Below are 19,545 nucleotides of genomic sequence, written 5' to 3' on the forward strand. Positions count from 1 at the left end.
GTCCACATTCAATCCCATCCTTACTGACTCAGAATTTCCAAGGGTGGGTCCTGGACATCTGTATATTTCTTAAAACACTCTAGTTAAAAATTTTAAGAACCTCTACTCTAGACCATTGATTAATCTTATTTTCGACTTCATTAGATGAAGTTATTTTTTATCCCTCTCATAAGTCCTTGGATTCTTTATTAAGTATTCTGTCTTCTAAATTAATAAAGGGAAGGGAGAAGTTGAGATTGTGAAAACAGTTTTATAAAGGTGGGACTCAAAGTAGACCTTGACAGATTACCTCATACAAAAAGGTTGATTACTCTAAGAAGTCACATTTGCTAAATCACTCAGGTATCTCAGGGGACGTCTCTGTACTTTCCTATTCCAGAGCCGGTGGCCAGCAAGCATTATAAATGGTCCTTTGTTTTCTCTTGGTAGGCAAGGAGGGCACCATGAGCTGGCAGAACGCCTTGTAGAAATACAGTACGAGCTGACTGACAGACTAGCCTTCTATCTCTGTGGCAGGAAACCAGGTGAGTGAAAGGACAGCCGCCCCTCCACACCTCCGCTCGGTCAGTCTCCGGAAAAACAAGTTGGGGCACTATTATTTATGACCTGTGCTCTAAGGTTCCCTTGGGAACATTGTGAATAAGGATTTCTCTTTGAAATGATAACTGTAGCATTTTCAGTTATGTGTAAAATATGTAATGTCGGTCACATCTTGAATTTTAGTTTTTAAAACTTCAGCTCTGCAGTAGGGACTGTTTCAAGAATCAAAGAACCAAAACTGAATGTGCACCACAGTTCTTGTCCATAATGGGAGTAGGAATGGAAATGCAAAGCCGTAACTTTCGTAGTTATTTGAAGAATTCCACTATCTAAGGAATGGGGAAAAGTCAAAAAGTGAACTTTACTGATAACCAGCTTTGTTCGTGAGGTACAACTGGAGTCAGCAAACCATGGTCCGTAGGTCAGATCAACCTATCACCTGTTTTTTTTTTTAAATAAGGTTTTATTGCAAGATAGCCATACCCACATTACACATTGCCCATGGCTCCTTTGGCATGTAGCAGCAGAGTTGAGTAGGTTGAGAGGTTGCAACAGAGACCATATGGCCACAAGGCCTAAAATACTTACTTTCTGGCCCTTTACAGGGGTTTGTCAACCCCTGACGTAGAGTATCTACGTGCATGTATACAGTGGTTCTCCACCCTGGTTGTACAATAGAGTTACGAGCCCCTAGTGTGGTTCCAGTTCCCAGTGAGATGGAGTTTAAGCACACCTTTCCATGTCTCTTCTGCTGAACACAATTAAAACCCTGGACCAAATGCATTGAGTAGCCATCTAAGGACTCTAGCAGGTGGATTAGGGAGCTCAAAGTGCTACCAAGCTGGTGGTAAGTGTCCTATTTATTTTACTTCTGATCTGGCCTCCTGGACAGCCCCAAACCTGGAACTGCATATCAGGTGCGAAGAATTCTTCTCTGTCTGGTCTGAGGAGCAGGAAATGGGACTCCCACAGGACAGAGAGTCAGGGAATTCCCTGGAGGTTTTTTTCTCCTTTTTCCTCCAGTTTCCCTCATCCTGGCCCCTAGGCAGTCCTAGGCTTCAATAGTGGCAACAGCAGTGGCCACACACACACAGGTGCCTAAATCTCTGACCAAGAACCTGAAGGGAATCCTGATTGCTTTTGTTTTTTCCTCAATTCTCTCACCACTTGGCCCAGGAGGCAGAACCTAGTCTGATCAGTTACCTGTTAAAACAAAATATTAACATTCCCCATAGGATTTAAGGAAGACTCCCAAAGACTCCACAACATAATATGCATAATGTCCAGGATACCATCCATAATTACTTGACATATGAAGAACCAGGAAAATCCCAAAGACTCGCAAGGGGAAAGGTAGTCAGCTGGTGCCAACCCCAGATGACTCAGATGTTAGAATTATCAGACAAAGATTTTAAAGCAGATAGTAAGATGATGCTCTAAGAAGTAAGCGTGAACATTCTTCAAACAAATAGAAAATAGAAAGACTCAGCAGAGAAAGGGAGATACAGAAAAGAACAAAATAGAAATGTTAGAACTAAAAAAAAAAAACAGTAACTAAAATTTTCAAACTCACTGTATGGGCTTAATAGCAGTTGGAGATGACAAGGAGAAGAGTCAGTGAATTGAAAATAGATCACTAGAAATAATCCAGTTTGAGCAAGAGAGAAAAAAGAGTGGGAGAAAAAAAGAAACTGAGAAGAGCCTTAGGGACCTATGGGACAAAATCAGAAGGTCACTTTTATATCATCAGACTCCCAGAAAGAGATCAGAAAGAATGTGGTGCAGAAAAAATATTTGAAGAAATATTGGCCAAACGCTGTAAATTTGGCAAAAGAGATCAATTTACAATTCAAGAAGCTCAGAGAACTCCAAACAGGATAAACTCAAAGAAATCATCACTTAGATACATCAAAATCAAACTGCAAAAGAACCAAGAAAGAAAACATCTTGAAAGCAGCCAAGGAAAAAAAATGACATACACCATATAAAACAATAATTATTTGAACGACTGGATTTCTCATCAGAAACCATGGAGACGAAAAGGAAGTAGAATGGTATTTTTTTAAGTGCTGAAAGAAAATAACTATCAACTCAGAGCTCCATTTCCAGTGAAAATAACCTCCAGGAATGAAGACAAAATGAAGACATTTTAAGATGAAAGAAAATGAGAGAATTAGTTGCTCTACCAGAAATGCTAAAGAAAGTTCTGTGGGTGGAAGGGAGTTGATACCAGAGGGAATCTTGGAACTTCAGGAATGAAGGAGCAACAGTAATGATAAATATCTGGATAAATGTAATAGACTGTGTGTCTTCTTAAGTTTTTAGGATATATATGACAATTTAAAGCAAAAGTTATATCATTGTCTGGTGAGGTTTTCAGCATATGTCAGTGTAATACATGTGACAATCACAACAGAAAGGGGAGAGGGTAAAAAATATGGAAGTAAAAAAATTTGCATTCTTCTTAAAATGGTAAAATATTATTTCTAAGTAGATTGTAAAAAGTTATGTTTATAAGAACCCCCAGCACAACCATTCAAAGACTATGCAGTGATACCTGATCAGAAACGCTAGAGATAAATTAAAATGGAATATTAAAAACTACCCAAATAATCAAAAGATATTTTGATTCAAAAAAAGAGAGGAAAGAGAGGAACAAAAAACTGAAGCCCAAACAGAAACTAAATAATAAAATCATAGACTTAAATCCAAATATAACAATAATTACATTAAATGTTAATGATCTAAATGCACCATTTAAAAGCACAGGTTGTCCGAATGGAATTAAAAAACAAGCTCTAACTGTATGCCGTGTCCAGGAAACCTACTTTAAATATATGTTATAGGTAAATTAAAAATCAGAAAGGTGTAAAATAATATTAAGTAAAAGAAAGCTGAAGTGGCTATATTAATATCAAACAAAGTAGACTTCAAAGCAAAGAAAATTAGCAGGGATAGAGAGGGACACAGCACGATAATTAAAAGGGTCAACTCACCAAGAAGACACAACAGTTCTAAGTGGGGATACACCCAGCAAGAGCTTTAAAATACACGGATCAAATCTGATAGAACTGAAAGGAGAAAAGGCCAAGTCCACAATTGCTGTTGGAGACTCAGTGGTCCTCATTTAGTAATAGATAGAACCAGGGGCAGAAGACCAGCAAGGATGTTGAACTGAAACCAAGCCACCAACCAACTGCACCTGATTGACAATTTACAGCATGTTCTACCTAACAGCACCAGAACATACGTTCCTTTCAAGTACGCGGTTGAACATTCACCAAGATAGATCATATCGTGGGCCATAAGAAAAGAACCTTAGCCAATCTAAAAGAGTTAAAGTCCTATAAAGTATATTCTCCGACCGTGATGGAATTAAACTAGAAATAAATAAAATATAACTGGAAAATACCCAAATGCTTGGAAATTAAACAACATACTTCTAAATAATCCAGGGGTCTAAGAGGAAGTCTCAATGGAAATTAGAAAATATTTTCAGACGAACAAGAATGAAACCACAACATTCAAAGTTTGTGGGATGCAGCTAAAGCAACGCTTATAGGAAATTTTATAACATTAAATTATTACATTAGCAAAGAAGAAAGGTCTCAAATCCTTAATCGAAGCTTCCCAACCCTCAAGAAACTAGAAAAAGATGAGCACAATAAACCCAAAGCAAGCAGAAGGTAGGAAATAATGAAGATAAGAATAGAAATCAATGAAAGTGAAAAAGGAATACAGTAGGGAGAAATCAGTGAACCCAAAAGCTGATTCTTCAAAAAGATCAGTGAAATGGATAAATGTATAGCCATACTGACAAAGAAAAAAGGAAGGAATACACGTAGAAGGGTATCACTACAAACCCCACAGATGTTGAAGAGTAGTGCAAAATCCTATAAATAACTGTGTGCAGAAATTGGACAACTTAGAGAAAATGAACCGATTCTTTGAAAGCCATAAACTGCCAATACCTACCCAAGAAGAAAGGGATAATGTAAATACATAATCCTGTATTTTAAAGAATTTGTACTTAAAACCATTCCATTAAAGAAAACCCCAGCCGAGATGATTTCACTGGAAAATACTGTGACCAACTGAAGTGCTATTGCCATCCAGCAGTACAATAACTATGGTTTATGACTCACATGGCTTGCTAGCTTTGCAATTATGATTCTTTTTTTTTTTTCTTTTGAGTAAAGGTAGATTCGTTTAGAGAGATACATACTACATAGAATGTAGGCTGTTTCAGAAGGCAAGAGAGAGGCCACAAGGTGTGGGGGTTGGATGCTCAGGTTAAAAAAAGTAGATCCATAGTCAAAGTGCGGGCCGTCTCCGAAGACAAGGGAGCCAGGGAGGCGGCGCAATTACAATTCTTAGCAGGTATTTTTAAGTGTTAAGTTTTAAGTGTTTCAAGTTTTGCACATAAAATGAAACTTTTCTACCAAACATTTGAAGAAGAAATAACATCCATTTTACATGATCTTTTTTTTTTTTGAAAACAGAAAGGGAGGGAATACTCAAGTCACTTTCTAAGGCCAGCATTACCCTGATAGCAATCTCAGCAAAGATGGGGCAAAAAAAAAAAAAAAAAAGCCCTTGTGAACAGACACCAGAATTCTCAACAGTGTTAGCAGATTGAATCCAATAAGCATAAAAAGAAAAATACAGCATAAAGTGGGATTTCCAGATACACAAGACTGATAAAACATTTGGAAGCCAGTTAATGTAATTCATTACACTGACTAAAAAAAGGAAAACTATATAATCTTATCTGTTGATGCACAAAAAGCATTTAACAAAATTCAACATCCCTTCACAATAAAAAAAAAAAAAAAGAAAAAAGAAAAACCTCAGCAAACTAGGTATAGGAGGGACTTCCTTAATCTGATTAGGAGTATCAGTTGAAAAACCACAGCTACATTGTAATTGACTGTACTTCAATCAAAAATAAAATGCAAAAGAAAAATAAAAACCACAGCTAACATCGTCCTTAAATAATGAAAGATTGAATCCTTTTGTCTGAAAATCCGAAACCAGGCTAGGATGTCCATTCTCACCATTCCTATTCATCATTGCACCAGAGGTCCTAACCAGTGACATAAGGCAAGTTACTTGGAAAGGCAAAGGAACCAGAATGGCCAAGACAGTTTTGCAAAAGAACAGTAATCACATGGGAGGAATCACACCACCCAATTTTAAGACTTGCTATAAAGCTCTTCTATGCTCAAGACAGTGGTTATGGTGAAAAGATGGCCATGTATATCAATAAAACCATATAGAGAATCCCACACAATTGACCCATGCAAATATGTTCAATTGACTTTTGGCAAAAGTTGCAAAGGCAGTTCAACGGAGGAAGGATAGTACAATATATGGTGTTGGAATAACTGAATATCCATATGCAGACAAATGAAACTGAACTTCAACTTAAACCTCACACCTTGTATAAAAACTAACTCAAAATGGAGTAGACCTAAATGTGAAACCTAAACTATAAAAGTTCTAGAAGAAAACACAGGAGAAAATCTTAGTGATCTTGGTTTCTGTAAAGTATTTAACTGTCACACCAAAAGCACAATCCATAGAAGGAAATATTGATAAATTGGACTTACTCAAAAATTTAAGCTTCTGCTCTGTAAAGACTGTAGTTAAGAGAATGAGAAGACAGGCCACAGACTGGGAGAAAGTATTTGGAAATCACATACCCAGCAAAGGTCTTAGATCTAGAATATTTATACTTAAAACTCAACAGTAAGAAAACAACCCAATAAAAACTGGGCAAAGATAACATACACATGGCAGATAAATAAGCACATGAAGAGAGGAGTTCTTTAGCCATTAGGAAAATGCCAGTTAAAACCCAGTGAGATACCCCTACCTACCTATTAGAGTGACAAATTAAAAAGAGAAAAATACCAACAGTCCAAGTGCTGGGGAAGATGTGGAAGAAGTGTTAACTCTCATGTGTTGCTGGTTGGAAAACAAAATGATAGAGCTACTCTGGAAAAAAGTCAAGCAGTTTTTTTTCCCCCAGGTTAAACGTACATTTATCTCTAACCCAGCAGTCCTAGGTATTTACCTGAGAGAAGTAAAGACTTACCTTTGCACAGAAACATGGATGTGAATGCTCATAGTGGCTTTTTTCATTGGCACATGATCAATGGCCTCCAGAAGCTTGAGTAGGACTCAGTCAGGAGGCATTAAAGAAGATGGAGCCCCTGCCAGTTCTGCCGAGACCACCCGGGCCAGCCCTGACTGTTGAATGCTGATTGATTAATTTGAAGATGAGCCACCAAAGCTCAAGGAAGCTCCACCGTTTCACACAGAGAGCTGATGGAAGCCTGCTCTGAGCTAACTCAGCTCCCTCAGTGTTCTTCCCGTGGCTGAAGATCATCAGTTATACCGGGGACAAACAAAGTGTAAGAACTAGGGTGAGCCTAGGCCTTCAGTCTAATGATGTCAGGATCACCTTTTACCAGAAGAAAAGGAGGAAATGATCGTTGCTATTGGCCAGATTTTGGGAATTTGTAAGCCAGCCTGCCAACTTCTGTTTCCCCACATAGTTCATAATTATGGGAAGATACTAATTTTGCACGTCGTAAACTGAGAAAATAATAGTGGTGTTCCTTTACAAATCTTAACGGTATTTGTATGAACAAAACTTTGGCTTGGTTTCTGTTTCAGATCACAAAAATGGACAGCACTTTATAATACCTCAAATGGCAGACAGGTAAGGCTGTTGCAATACCAATCAATTTTATCTGTCGCTAATATTGCCTTGGTTGTAGAGTCTTTAAGTGTATTATATTTTGTATTTAACAAAGCCCATACATTTTTCTCTTTTACGGCTATACAATTTGGAAATAAGACGGCTGTAAGTAAACCACCATATAAAACTTAAGTTTGAAAGAGTGCAAGTAACAAATTTGCTAATAAGAAAATGGGAGTCAGTGATGCCGTCACAGTTTTAACCAGCTGTGACAGTGTATTGTGGTTATAGACATATCACAGGCTATTTCTCTAGTGTGAGAAAGTATTTCTTTTGTCTATAACCGGAACCAGCAAATTGTTATTGTCGTTGTTAAGGGGTAGTTAGTAAATATGTTAGGCTTTTTGGGCCCTTTGTGAGAGCCTCTGCCGCAAATACTCAACTCTGCCACTTATGGATGACAACATCCATGGAACACTATGTAAATGAAGGGCGTGCCTTTTCCAATAAAATTTTATTTCTGCATACTGAAATTCGAACTTCATATAATTTTCACATGTTATGAAATACCATTCTTTGGCCTTTCCCCCCCCCCCCCAACCACTTAAAAATATAAAACTATGCTTAGCTCATATGCTGAACAAAAAGTGGGCTCTGATCTGCTGACCCCTGGTCTGTAAGGTCAGATGAATTCACAGCTGCAGAAGTGAACCTGAAACCCTCATTTAGCCAATTGCCTTTACACAAATACCATCAAGAGTTTATGAAATGATTAACTGCTGTTCCGGATGTAGTCTTGCCATTGTAGTTTTTCGCATTCTCCCCTTTTTGAATTTTCTTCTATTGTGGGTTGTTTTTTTTTTTAATACGTCAGAAATTATGGCTTCTCCCCTAAAGGGCCTGGGGACGACCCTGGCAATGTTTTTTGTCTTTTAGTTAGTAGGTGCATTATCTTTTTCTTTACCATGTTGCATGATTACGATATCTCTAGGGGTTACTTTCGCCAAGTTCTCCTCCAAGTTTCCTCACTGACTATTGGGCTGTAGAATTTCGGCCTCTGACCATGTCCATGAACTGTAATTAATATCCGAATCCCTTGGCTGTCTTAATCTTCTACAGAGTTCATGAGAATGGTTTTACTTATTTGCTTATTAGTTTTGTACGTTTTCTTAGCAGCCTGGATTTGTCTGAACTGGCAAAAGCTGCTAAGAAGAAGCTTCAGTCTGTGAGTATCTCTCTTGCCTAGCGAACTCCAGTGTGGAAAACTGTGTGTCCCGCTAATACCTGTTTTCAGCCCTCTACCGAGTCCATCAGGTGACTTGGTTCCATGCTCTAGGATGTTAAATCAGAAACAGACCATCCAGTACCATCAAAGAGTGAAAGTACTACTCAGTTTATCCAGTTTATTCTCTGCTTCAAATAATGCCATTTTTATCTGTCTTTTTGAAAGTGAGGACTGTGCCTATGACATTAGGAAGTTTCTCCCCATGAGTTCCCTAGTTTCTCCCCATGAGTTCCCTAGTTTCTCTCAGTGTAAACGAGGGAGTGGGACACGCTTCTTGGGATTACTTCCTGTAGCCTCTTAGGATGCTAGAGAATGATGAAAGCTGATGCTGGAATGGTGAGTACCGCAGATTGACTGGCTGCCCTTTGGGGTCCAGCCCCTGTCATAACGGTCGTGCACGTCCCACACCGTTCATCAGAGCTATGTGAACATAGACTTTTAAGAGCTGGTTCTGCCCGGGCTCTGTGCTCAGAGTTTGCCCAGTCCTGCAGGTCACAGGCTCACTTTAGTCAGCCTTAGTCAGGACCCTGAGAAATCTACTCCTCTGGGAATGATGTCTCTCAGAGGAAGCCTCACCAGGGTGCTTCCCCAGCCATTCTAACCACCTCAGCTGTTCTCATCGCTCTCAAGATCAGAACCAAATTCTTAACTTCTTTTCTTAACCTCTAAGGGCGTCATCCAACTGGCACCCTTCTGTTCTTGCCCCACCTCTCTTCTGGTTCCCGCTGTGTGTGGGGGAGGGGCTGGAGGTGTGTGTGTGGGGGGGTGCGTATATTTAAATAATTCTTAAAGGTTAGCAGTCTGAGGCACCTTCAAGGCCACCTTCAAGCCCTCTTTCAGGAATTCTCTTTGGCCTGCAGTGTTCTCCTTTCCCAGCTTCCCTCCCTTTCGTCAGGCAAGTAGCTGAAATCTGAGCCCCTTCACAGCGAGGGTGGGGGTTTTCCCAAAGCCTGACTCTGAACTTGCAGCTCCCCTCCCTTCCAGCTTACTCCTCATTCCCGTTTTCACACAAGACTCTTCACTAGAACTTCATGTAATATTCAGTACTAAATAGTACATAAAATGAATTTCTCATGACTAGCATTTAACTGTAATATGAAATAAATGTATTTTATGCAATTTGTTTGGTGTCTCTGTGTTCTGTATCTATGGTTTTGTGTGTATATGTGTTATTGCCTTTCTTAAATGAAGGAGTTCATATACTAAGATGATTAAGATGATAAGCTTTTGAGTCAGATAGCACTAAATAGCCTATGACTTCCTTTTAATTACTTGCACTCTGGAAGCCAATTTTTATTTTAAGTAATTCAAACTTTATAGATAAAACCCACACTCCCCTTGACTGTCCTGTTCTGCATTTGCTAGGCTGAAAGCTGGGGCTACTTCTGTAATACTTCTAGCACACAGCAGGCACTAGCTAAATATCTGGAGCAAAGTTGAGTATAGCTCTCCAGAGCTTGGGCTCTGGGTCATACTGGTCAGGCACGGATCTCAGCTCTGCCAAGCTTCTTAGCCTCTCTGTGCCTTGGTGCCCTCGCCTAGAAAGGGAGCTAATGACCCAGCAGGGGTGGCAGATCAGAGCTGCTCAGTAAGAGTGAGCTCCCCACGCCCTGCGGGCTCCTCCTCTTACCAGGACCAGTTAGTTTATCCTACAGTATCCCCGTCCTCCCCTTCCTCTCTCTCCCTCTCTCCTTTCCTCCCTTCCTTCCTCTCTCCCTAATGAAAAGCTGCGAGAAATGTAATAAGACTAATGTATTTCTTGACTTAGTAAATGTTAATATTTTGAGAGACTTCAACTTGCATCTCAGGTCCATCACTTCCTGGCTTTTGTGACTTTAGATGAACTACCAACTTCTGTGCCTCGGTATCCTGATCTGTAAAGTGGGATAATAGTAGTTCCTGTCCTCAGAGAGGTGTTGTATTTAATATGATGATGTTAGCAAGGTGCTTGGAATATAAGCTCTCAGCGGTATTGCTCTGGTAGTTGTTGTTAGTAATAATAACATTAGTTTATAACCCCTTAGAGGAAAGAGACTGGGTATTTGAGATGCAGGTTCAATTTCCCAGTTCTGTGCCACCTTATCCAGCAAAAGGCTCTCAGAGTTTGTTTTTTGTTTTTTTTTAATACCCACCCTCCTGTCAGTTTATTTTGAATTATAAATGTAATATAACCACACTAGGGAAAATTTAGAAAATAGAGAAGGGGAATCCTCCTCATTCACTGTATTCTTAATGGATTCAGGCTCAATGTTTTGGTCTGCTTTTTCTAATTCTTTCAGATGCGAAATCTTTTTGTTTTAACTGAGACGTAATTATAAGTATAGAATTTTGTATCCTGCTTTTGTCACCTGACAATGTGTTGTACCCATTTTAATGAGTTCCCATGAGGTCTGTGCAGCCAGCTTTAAATTCTGCATAAAATGCCTTCTGGTCAGTGTGTGAATGGCCACTGACTGAGTCCCGTCTCAGTGCCGGGTACCGTGTCGGGGTGTAAGGAACAGTAGCGAATGGAACGAATTCAGTATCTGTTCTCACAGAGCAGGGAAGCAATCAACTCAAAAGGAAAGCCACCAAGAGGCAAGGGTGCATTTCATGAGGGAAAAAGTGCAGAGGGAGCTGGAGCCGGCCTGGGCTGGGGTTGGGGTGCTGCGCCTTGTCTCGGGCAACCTGTCCTGGTTGCTGCCAGGTGGGCACTCCTGTCTGTGGGGCCTGTTTCGTAGGGACAGCCTACTGATGAGACAGGCTGTCCTTGGTTGGGGACGCTCAAGGAGTTTGGGGGGGGGCCTGAAGGACTGCTGCGGAGGAAGACAGATGTCACCAGGGCCTGAGGGTGTTTTCCTGCAGTGACCTGTTTTAGCCTCTCAAAATGGCGTGTTCTGGCTTCTTTATCCTACCAAGGGTTTAAGATCCCTTATGGGGGTGAGGACTTGGCAAACATTGTCAGGAAAGAGCAGAAGGAGAGACTTTAAGGTGATACCCCCAAAGAGCAGAGACCCAGAACCTGCTTTGAGATTCACACCTTAGATGCCTCTTGTCTCCCTTATGGCACATGTTGGGAGGGAGGGAGGGAGGCTGCTGTGGGTAGCAGGTATTTCCAGAGGGCCTGTACTATTTTGGAAATGTTACTGTCTCATTAACAGTGGGTGTTCACTAAGTAGGCACTGGCTTTGGATTAGATGTTGGAGGTAGATAGGTGAATATGTTGTATTTCTGCTCATTCTCCGAGTGTTAATCCTTGTCCCTTGTGTCCCTGATATGTTCTTACTTTCAGCTAAGTAATCATTTGTTTGAAGAACTTGCCATGGACGTGTATGATGAAGTTGACAGGCGAGAGACTGATGCAGGTGACTGAACATGTGGCTTTATCTACTAAGCTTTGTCATCAGTGGGCAGCAACAAGCTGCCAGCCTGAGTGTTACTTGCCCAGTTTCTACTGTCTTGATAAAACATTTGTCGATACTAACTTTTGTGTCTATCGGCTTCGGAGTGTGCTACTCCGAGTCTCCCTAGTAACGTGGGAGCCGCGGCTCTCAGAGGAGCGGTGGCACACCCGTGGTGATGAGATCCTATCTCTGGCTCTTTCCTCTGGCTAGTCTGGCTTGCTACGCAAAACCACAGCACCCTGGTGACCGAGACAACTGTCGTCCCCTTCCTTCCGGTCAATCCCGAGTACTCATCGACACGCAACCAGGCAAGTGGCCGAGTCCGAGAAGTAGATATATTTGGGGAATGGCTGATACGATGGTTTATTTTCGCAGGGCTGATGTTTAAATTTTTTTGATCCATTAAAATGTTAATATCCTTTATACACACACACAGACACACCACTCACAGATTGATTAAGAAAAGCAATAGATGTTAATAGATGACTGGGAAAGAATATAAAACGATTCATAGAAGAAATATTAATGGCCTTCAAATGTGAAGAAATGTTTAACCTCATTAGTAATCAAGGAAAGCAGCCTAAAGGCATCAAATTAATAAAGGATATAATAAAAGGTGCTCCAAGCTGGTAAAGATGTGTGGCAAAATGGGCTTTCTCCTGCTGCAGGTAAGAGTTTAAATTGCTGCAGACTTCAGGAAAGCAATTTGTTAACTGGCTGCAGAGGCTTCGAATTAACTGCATCCTTTTACATAGGAATTCCTTATTTGGGAATATGTTCTAAAAATACAAAGCTTTATGCACAGCGATTTTCATCAGAGCACTGTGTGTAATAATAGAGCATTAAAAAAAAAGCCTAAGCACCCATCAGGAGGAGAGAAGTTGAGGAAATCAGGAAGCCCTTTTCATTTTTATTGATTCACAGCTATATGTAATCATGGAGTCCGAGGGAATAGCTCAAGTGGTAGAGCGCAAGCTTAGCATGCGTGGGGTCGTGGGTTCAATCCCCAGTACCTCCTCTAAGAATAAATAAATGTAATGATGGAGTCCAAGCATCTAAACTATAACGTTATCTTGAAATTTTAAAATTTCCCTCCAAATTAATTTTTTTTATTATTAGTAGGTCTACTTCAGAATGGAGTTGATATTAGGGAAAAGGCATTCAGTAGAGCCATTTTGCTTTTGTTTACAAAAATAAATATGCATTTTGAGAAGTTAACTGTTAAATAGTTCTATTATGTAAATAATTTTGGACTGTTCATAAGGAAAATGTTAGGTTTGATGGAATTGTGGCTGTGACTGAGTATGCTGGAAGGTCTTTGCTGAAGTCTAACAACAGTCTTTACCAGTTTTATGTGAATATTTATATTTTTACATCTGAGACAATTTCCAATTTTCTCACCCTTAGGGCAGACAGAAATTAGCTCGGTTTAACGCCCACGAGTTTGCCACACTGGTTATCGACATTCTCAGTGACGCCAAGAGGAGACAGCAGGGCAGCCCTCTCTCTGGTTCAAAAGGTAACAGTTCCAGACCTCTAAATGTTTGCTACTTTGGCCTTCTAAACTTCACACAAGTGTTAAAGTTATAAAGAACATAATAATAATTAAAGCCACCATTGACACAACTTAGTTAAAGCCTTGTAAGTTTTATTAGTGCTATGTTGTGATGGAAAGTTTCTCTCTCTGAGCCCTGGTGAACTATAAATGTTTCAACATTATTAACTGCTATTCAGATCTATCTTATATATATATAAAATTGCATCCTGAAGTTATCTCAGAAGTCTGACTTAGATCTTGTTAAAGGACCTAAGAAAATAAACCCTCTTGATTGAAATTACAGCTCCCCCGCTGTTGCTTACCTTCAAAACTGAGTTCTAAAGAATTAAAATTTGTGACTATAAACTTTAAATGTCTACAGTGAGAATTACTGGGGTTTAAAATTGTGAAGGGAGCATCTGTTTCTGGGTGCCCTTTGAATCTTGTTCAGGACCTTGTTGAGGTCCTGTCCCTGTACTTTGGATCACCCTTCTTCCTCAGCCCTGATACTATATTTTTGTGGTTTTTTTCTAATTAGAGAAATAATAACATTTTTACAGAAGAAATACACACCATAAAAGTTCAGTTTTCAGTCAGCATCGCTTTCCCCAAAGACAGAAATCATTAACTGACAACAGTGTGTTCTTCTTGGTTTTACTGGCTCAACCGGGTACAAATAAGCTCTAAGAAACTTTGTTAAATTTTGGTGAAGTTTCAGTGATAAGGGTCCTTTCATAAACTTGAAGTCTCAAAATGTACATCCTCTTTGGTGGTTCCATCTCTAGGGGTTAATTGAGGTGGAATAGTAAGAGATATTGTATGTATATTGTATACAACACGGAAAACATCTGAAACATAATAACAGAGCAGTGATTAGTCACCTATCTGAATAGTGCACAGGCCTTTTTTTCAGAGAATGTGTAATGACATAAAGTAATATTTTTTTAAAAGGTTTAGTATAATCCCAATTTTGTAAGGAAAACATTTGTAAACATGCACACGTACAAGGGAATATACCACATGTAAGTATAAATATAAAATCAATCCTCATTATTCATGGGTCCCATTTGGCCAGTTCACCTACTTATTAAAATGTGTTACCTCAGAATCAGTACTCAAAGCACTTACACGGGTAATGTGTGTGCAGAACGGCAAAAAAATTGAGTCCCCCAAAATACACGTTCCCAGCTGAGGTTGAACAAGGCGTTGCTTTTGATTTCAGCTCACACTGTAAGCAAGTGTCCTTTTCGAGGTCTGTTTAGTGCCACATTTTTCACATTTTTATGCTTTTTGTTGATGATTTCACTGTTTAAACTCGTCCCCAGGCATAGTGCTGAAGAGCTGTCCAGGGTTCCTGAGTGCAGGAGGGCTGTGATGTGCCCAATGGAGAGAACACGTGTGTTAGATACATTTCAGGCCTGGGTTACAGTGCTGTTGACCGTGAGCTCAGCATTCGTGAATAAACAATATATATTAAAGGTGTCTTTAAAAAAAAAAGATACATGTAAAACAAGGTTCCGTATTGATCGGTTGACAAAAACATGACCAGAGGTTTGCAGGAAGCTAACCCTGTGTTTCCACTCAGAGCAATCATTAAGGTAACTGTTCCAGACCTCTTAAGGTTTGCTACTTCCTAATTTGCTAATTCAGTCTTCACAGCAACTTTATAGACCGTTACTGCTACAAATTGACTGTGTGTAGGTATATTTGCTTAGGAAAAAGACTGGTAAGAAACAGAACAACATGTATCATAGCCATGAATGATTACCCTAGCATTAGTTTCCATTCTTCTACCTGAATCTTTGCTACTTCTGTAATCTGATGATGTGTATATTTTAAGTATTAATTTTAAAAATTAAAATTCCTTTTAAGCAGACATAATTTATCACCCAGATATTATCTGTCAAAAGATCCGGAAACAGTATTGGGAATTAGAGGTTTGCTCGAGTTGCCTGAAAGAAAGTGGAGAGACTTGGATAATTTGTGAAATCTTTCATTCAAAATGTATGAGCCGATAGAATCATCCCTGCTTCCTTGTAGACCACACGTTCCTGATATGCATGTGTGTGTCCAGAGGGTCGGTCTCCTTTTTTTTTCTTCCTCTCACTGGCATTCAGCTGTCAAAATGCCAATCTGCCTGTTCTTTGAGAACCTAGTTTCTAGGCTCCACTTTAACAGTTTCCTTTCTGTTTTGACTTGACATCACTTTGTAAACAAGTTACAGTTATAATTGAATTCCAGTCCATCTTACAATAGTTACAGCTCTATTTTCATGACTTCTGAGCTACACCCTGTTTCCTTGAATGATTACAAACTTGGGAACCTGCCTTCTGAACCTGAGCAGCTCTTTCCTAAATCATCTAATTAATTTGCCCGCACTTGGCAAGCAGCTCAGGGGTGTTTAAATCTCTCTGCGCAGTTTACAGTAGGCTCTCTGTCCGATTCATAACTTACTCTGTTATCCCTGTTTTGATGTGAATATAACCTTGCTATTTCTGTCGTTTTCTTTTAGTCTTTTAAATGGCTAGTTTTTTGGGGGGGAAGTTTTTTTTAAGCCCGAAGTGAGGTTGTTTGCTTCCATTCACAGACAATGTGGAGCTCATACTGAAAACAGTCAATAACCAGCACAGTATTGAGAATCAGGACAACGAGCAGCCGGACTATGACAGCGTGGCGTCAGACGAAGACACGGACCTGGAAGCCGCCGCAAGCAAGGCAAACAGGCAGAAGGTGAGATGGCACATCGCACACACAAAGGGAGACTGCGTTGCCCTGTCACGCCTCTCCTCCTGCGAAACTGCCTTATTTGTGAATCACTTGAGGGCTAGCCCTGTGGGAAGTGCTCTGGAGGTGAAGCTGAGTTTACTGCTAGCTTGGGCCAAGCAGAGGTCAGTGGGGTAAATCGTTTAAAATAGGAAGTCTTTTGTCCCTGAGTCAGTTGCTAAATCACAGCCCTGCCGCAGTTTTGACTTTATGAAACCTGTGAGGAGGGGCTGGTGGGTTTTATTCTTTCATCTAGTGTTTAGCGTGTGACTTCTCTGGATAATACCCTCCTGAGGGAGGCCTAGTCCCTCTCGATTGTGAGGCCGTCACTGCCCAGTAGGGGAGGTCACGGTGCAAGTGTAATGAGCACAGACAGAAGCAGAGGTGGAGGAGTCACACCTTGTTGTGGAGGAGGGGTGTTCGGGAGGTTTTGTAAGTGGGATAGCTCTTAACTAAGTGCCTTAAAGGATGCATGGGATGTGGGCGTGTGGAGAGGCAGAGGCGGGTGGTCCAGGCAGAGAGAAAGTGAGAGAGCAGTGTCTAGGGGGATGTCTGGTCACGTGTGGTCAGCCTAAAAGGAGTGGGATTCAGAAAGCTGCCATAGAGGCTGGGGTCACACTGCACAGGAATGTGACGCCAGACCGAAGAGCCTAGCCCTCAGCCACCAGTGCAGAGCCCAGGAAGCTTTTAGGCCGAGCAGGAGGTTAGAGGTTAACCACTTTGAGTCCCTTTCTGGGAAGACTGTTCTGGGGGGCCGGAGAGTGGAGGAAGGGAATCCAGTCAGGGGAGGGCTGAAGAGGTCCAAACAAGAGCTGCCACAGGCTCACCAAAGGGCCTCCACTGGGAGGGTCTGGGTGGAGGAGAAGTCCCTGTAGCAGAGGGTGAGGCTGAGGACAGGGCAGCAGGGGCCTGGCTGGCCCACCCACTGCTCAATCTCCTGGACCTGGCCAGGAGAGGGGCTCAGCAAACATTTGAGAATGGGTGAACAGGAAGATAGAAGAGACAAGTCTTGGCAACAAGTTGGATGTTTGAAGTGGGAAGACAGACTTCCAGGAGATGTGCCCCAAGTTTTCCAGCTTACACACAGTGGTGCCATTGGCAGGTGCAGGGAATGCGGAGGGGATGGCAGGAGCCACTTGTCCCATCTGAAGCGTCTCTGTCCAGTCTCCCCAGAAGTTCCAGGTTCACTTGCGTGAAAGCCAGGTCATGACAGGGCCCTGCATGATGGGGCCCCTAGACTGACCGGCCTCCTCCTCCTCTCCGCCTCGCATTCCCCTCTAGCTGAGCTCTGCCTCTGGCTGGAACGCTCTTCCTCCAGACAGCTGCCTGACTAATGTCTTCACATCCTTCAGGCTATTGCTCATGTCCCACCCACCCAAAGGCTTACCCCCCCATCTGGTTAAAATGCACCCACCTTCGCCCCTACTTCAGCTTTCTTCTTCCCACTCTGCTCTTCCTATTTATTTTCCACAGCACTTACCACCTTCCATCATACTCTACAGTTACTTATTTTTATTTCTTCCCTCTCTCACTCTGTTGGGATGTAAACACCATGGAAGCAGGAATTTTTGTCTCTTATGTATCCCAAGCCCCTAGAACACTGCCTGATGCTCAGCAAAAATCTATTGAAATGAGTGAATTAATGAAATAATGAATGAAAAAAAGAAAAATGAATGAGCAGAAAGGCAGACAATGCAGATGAACACAGAGTCATCATCAGAGCAGATTTGTAGCCCCACTGTCTGATCTGTTAGAAAATATTGACTTTAAAATTTTTCAAATATTACAGTAGCCCTGCCTTTATGTTTGATTTTTGCATTACTCTCAGAAGCCTTGATTTGGTTTGATTAACTTTGCAATCCAGCTGGCATGGTCAGAATTTGAAATTCTTTAGCTGTTAGTCTTGAATGTTATCGTCATCTCAGATTGTGAACATTTTCCCCAATTTATTTTTAGAGCCTAGATTCAGATTTATCAGATGGACCAGTCACTGTGCAGGAATTTATGGAGGTCAAAAACGCTCTAGTGGCTTCTGAGGCCAAGATACAACAGCTAATGAAGGTGAATAACAACTTGAGTGACGAGCTGAGAATTATGCAGAAAAAGGTAACATGTCAATAAATGCCAGGATGGTTGACCCTTTAACCCCATAGTATAAGGAAGACTCCCAGGCACGGTGCTTGTGGTCAGAGGGAAGAAAAGCAGACCTAACAGTCTTGGGGCCACACTGTCTTTTTGGAAGCAGTATGTATTTGGATATTTTAAATTGAAGTAGTTTGACTAGAACTAACTCCAGTGTAAGTTTCCCAAATAGGACAAACATTACAACCTGTTAAGTGTCCGTGTCAGCTGTAGAATCCCTTGTGCTATCCTTTGCTTCCTGGGGAGCTGGATGCCACTCCATGCATGTGATTCTTCCTTTTTATTTTTGGCTCATTCTAAAGAATAATCACACCATGAAGACAAGAGTAGACGAAAGCCCAGAACAGGTGTATGTGTTTATCAGCATTCCAAACCCCATCCCACACCATGTAAGGGGTGCTGTCCCTGGTCCCTCTTACTGTAAGGTGTTACTCACCCCGGCCCTGGCAACCCAGTCCCACATCCCCGCTTTATTTTTCACCAGTACTTACCACTAATGTATGATGTCCTCAGAGCCACAGAGTAGGTACTCAACAAATAAAGAAAACATTTTGTTTGCACTAGTGAGAACTGTACGCTAGTAAGAAACAGTCCCGTTTGCTTAGCACTTCCTTGTCCGCTGCCTTTTGAGAGAGTTAGAAATATATGAATATATTAATCTCTAAAAAGAGTGTGGCTAATAGTAGCAAGAAATACGCTGAAGAGGAGATTGCGTATGTAATTCTTTATGAGAATGCCAAGACAAGGAAGCTAAAAAAGTTTTAAATTCTGCCTAAGTCCATGTGGATACTGCTCCCATCATTCAGTTCTCTACAAAAGGAGGTTTTTGTCCGCTTCCCTTAAACAGAAGTGAAACAAAATATATGTCTATGTCTTCCTCCTATCCTTTAAAGAATAATGCTTTAGAGTCACTATCAAGAACAGAGGACATGGCGCATTGCATTTGTGGCCAGGCCTTTTTCAGTGTTGCTTCTTAAGGGACAACGAAAGAACTGCAAAGAGCCCGGGGCCCTCAGCTTGTCAGGGAGGAACACCGCAGTGCACCCTCGCCTGGGGCGCTGTCTAGGATTCTTTTGATGTTGAGTTCTAGATGATTTTTGGAGACATTTTGAGATAGATGGCCTCAACACCTATAATAGAAGGGGACAAAAATACCTGAAGATCAATCAGATTTTAATTGAGCACC

General features: G+C 41.1%; 1 protein-coding gene across 19 annotated transcripts in view; it reads left to right on the forward strand.

The window, feature by feature from the left end:
- The window catches only part of GIT2 (GIT ArfGAP 2), a 46,838-nt gene that overhangs the window by 9,957 nt on the left and 17,336 nt on the right, over nt 1-19,545 (forward strand). For 10 of the 19 annotated variants that reach the window (XR_012503601.1, XR_012503602.1, XM_074356127.1 and 7 more), the window contains exons 7-14: nt 430-524; nt 7,225-7,270; nt 8,423-8,474; nt 11,806-11,878; nt 12,128-12,225; nt 13,325-13,436; nt 16,042-16,184; nt 18,174-18,323. Coding sequence is in view for 17 of the 19 variants with exons in the window: in XM_074356127.1 (XP_074212228.1) it covers nt 430-524; nt 7,225-7,270; nt 8,423-8,474; nt 11,806-11,878; nt 12,128-12,225; nt 13,325-13,436; nt 16,042-16,184; nt 18,174-18,323 (769 nt within the window). In the remaining 2 variants the exon portion in view is untranslated. The remainder of the gene's footprint in view (nt 1-429; nt 525-7,224; nt 7,271-8,422; nt 8,475-11,805; nt 11,879-12,127; nt 12,226-13,324; nt 13,437-16,041; nt 16,185-18,173; nt 18,324-19,545) is intronic. The other 9 variants (XM_074356132.1, XM_074356134.1, XM_074356138.1 and 6 more) reach the window with 4 other exon arrangements.

The sequence above is a fragment of the Camelus bactrianus genome, chromosome 32, assembly GCF_048773025.1.
Source record: "Camelus bactrianus isolate YW-2024 breed Bactrian camel chromosome 32, ASM4877302v1, whole genome shotgun sequence".
Classification (NCBI taxonomy): domain Eukaryota; kingdom Metazoa; phylum Chordata; class Mammalia; order Artiodactyla; family Camelidae; genus Camelus; species Camelus bactrianus.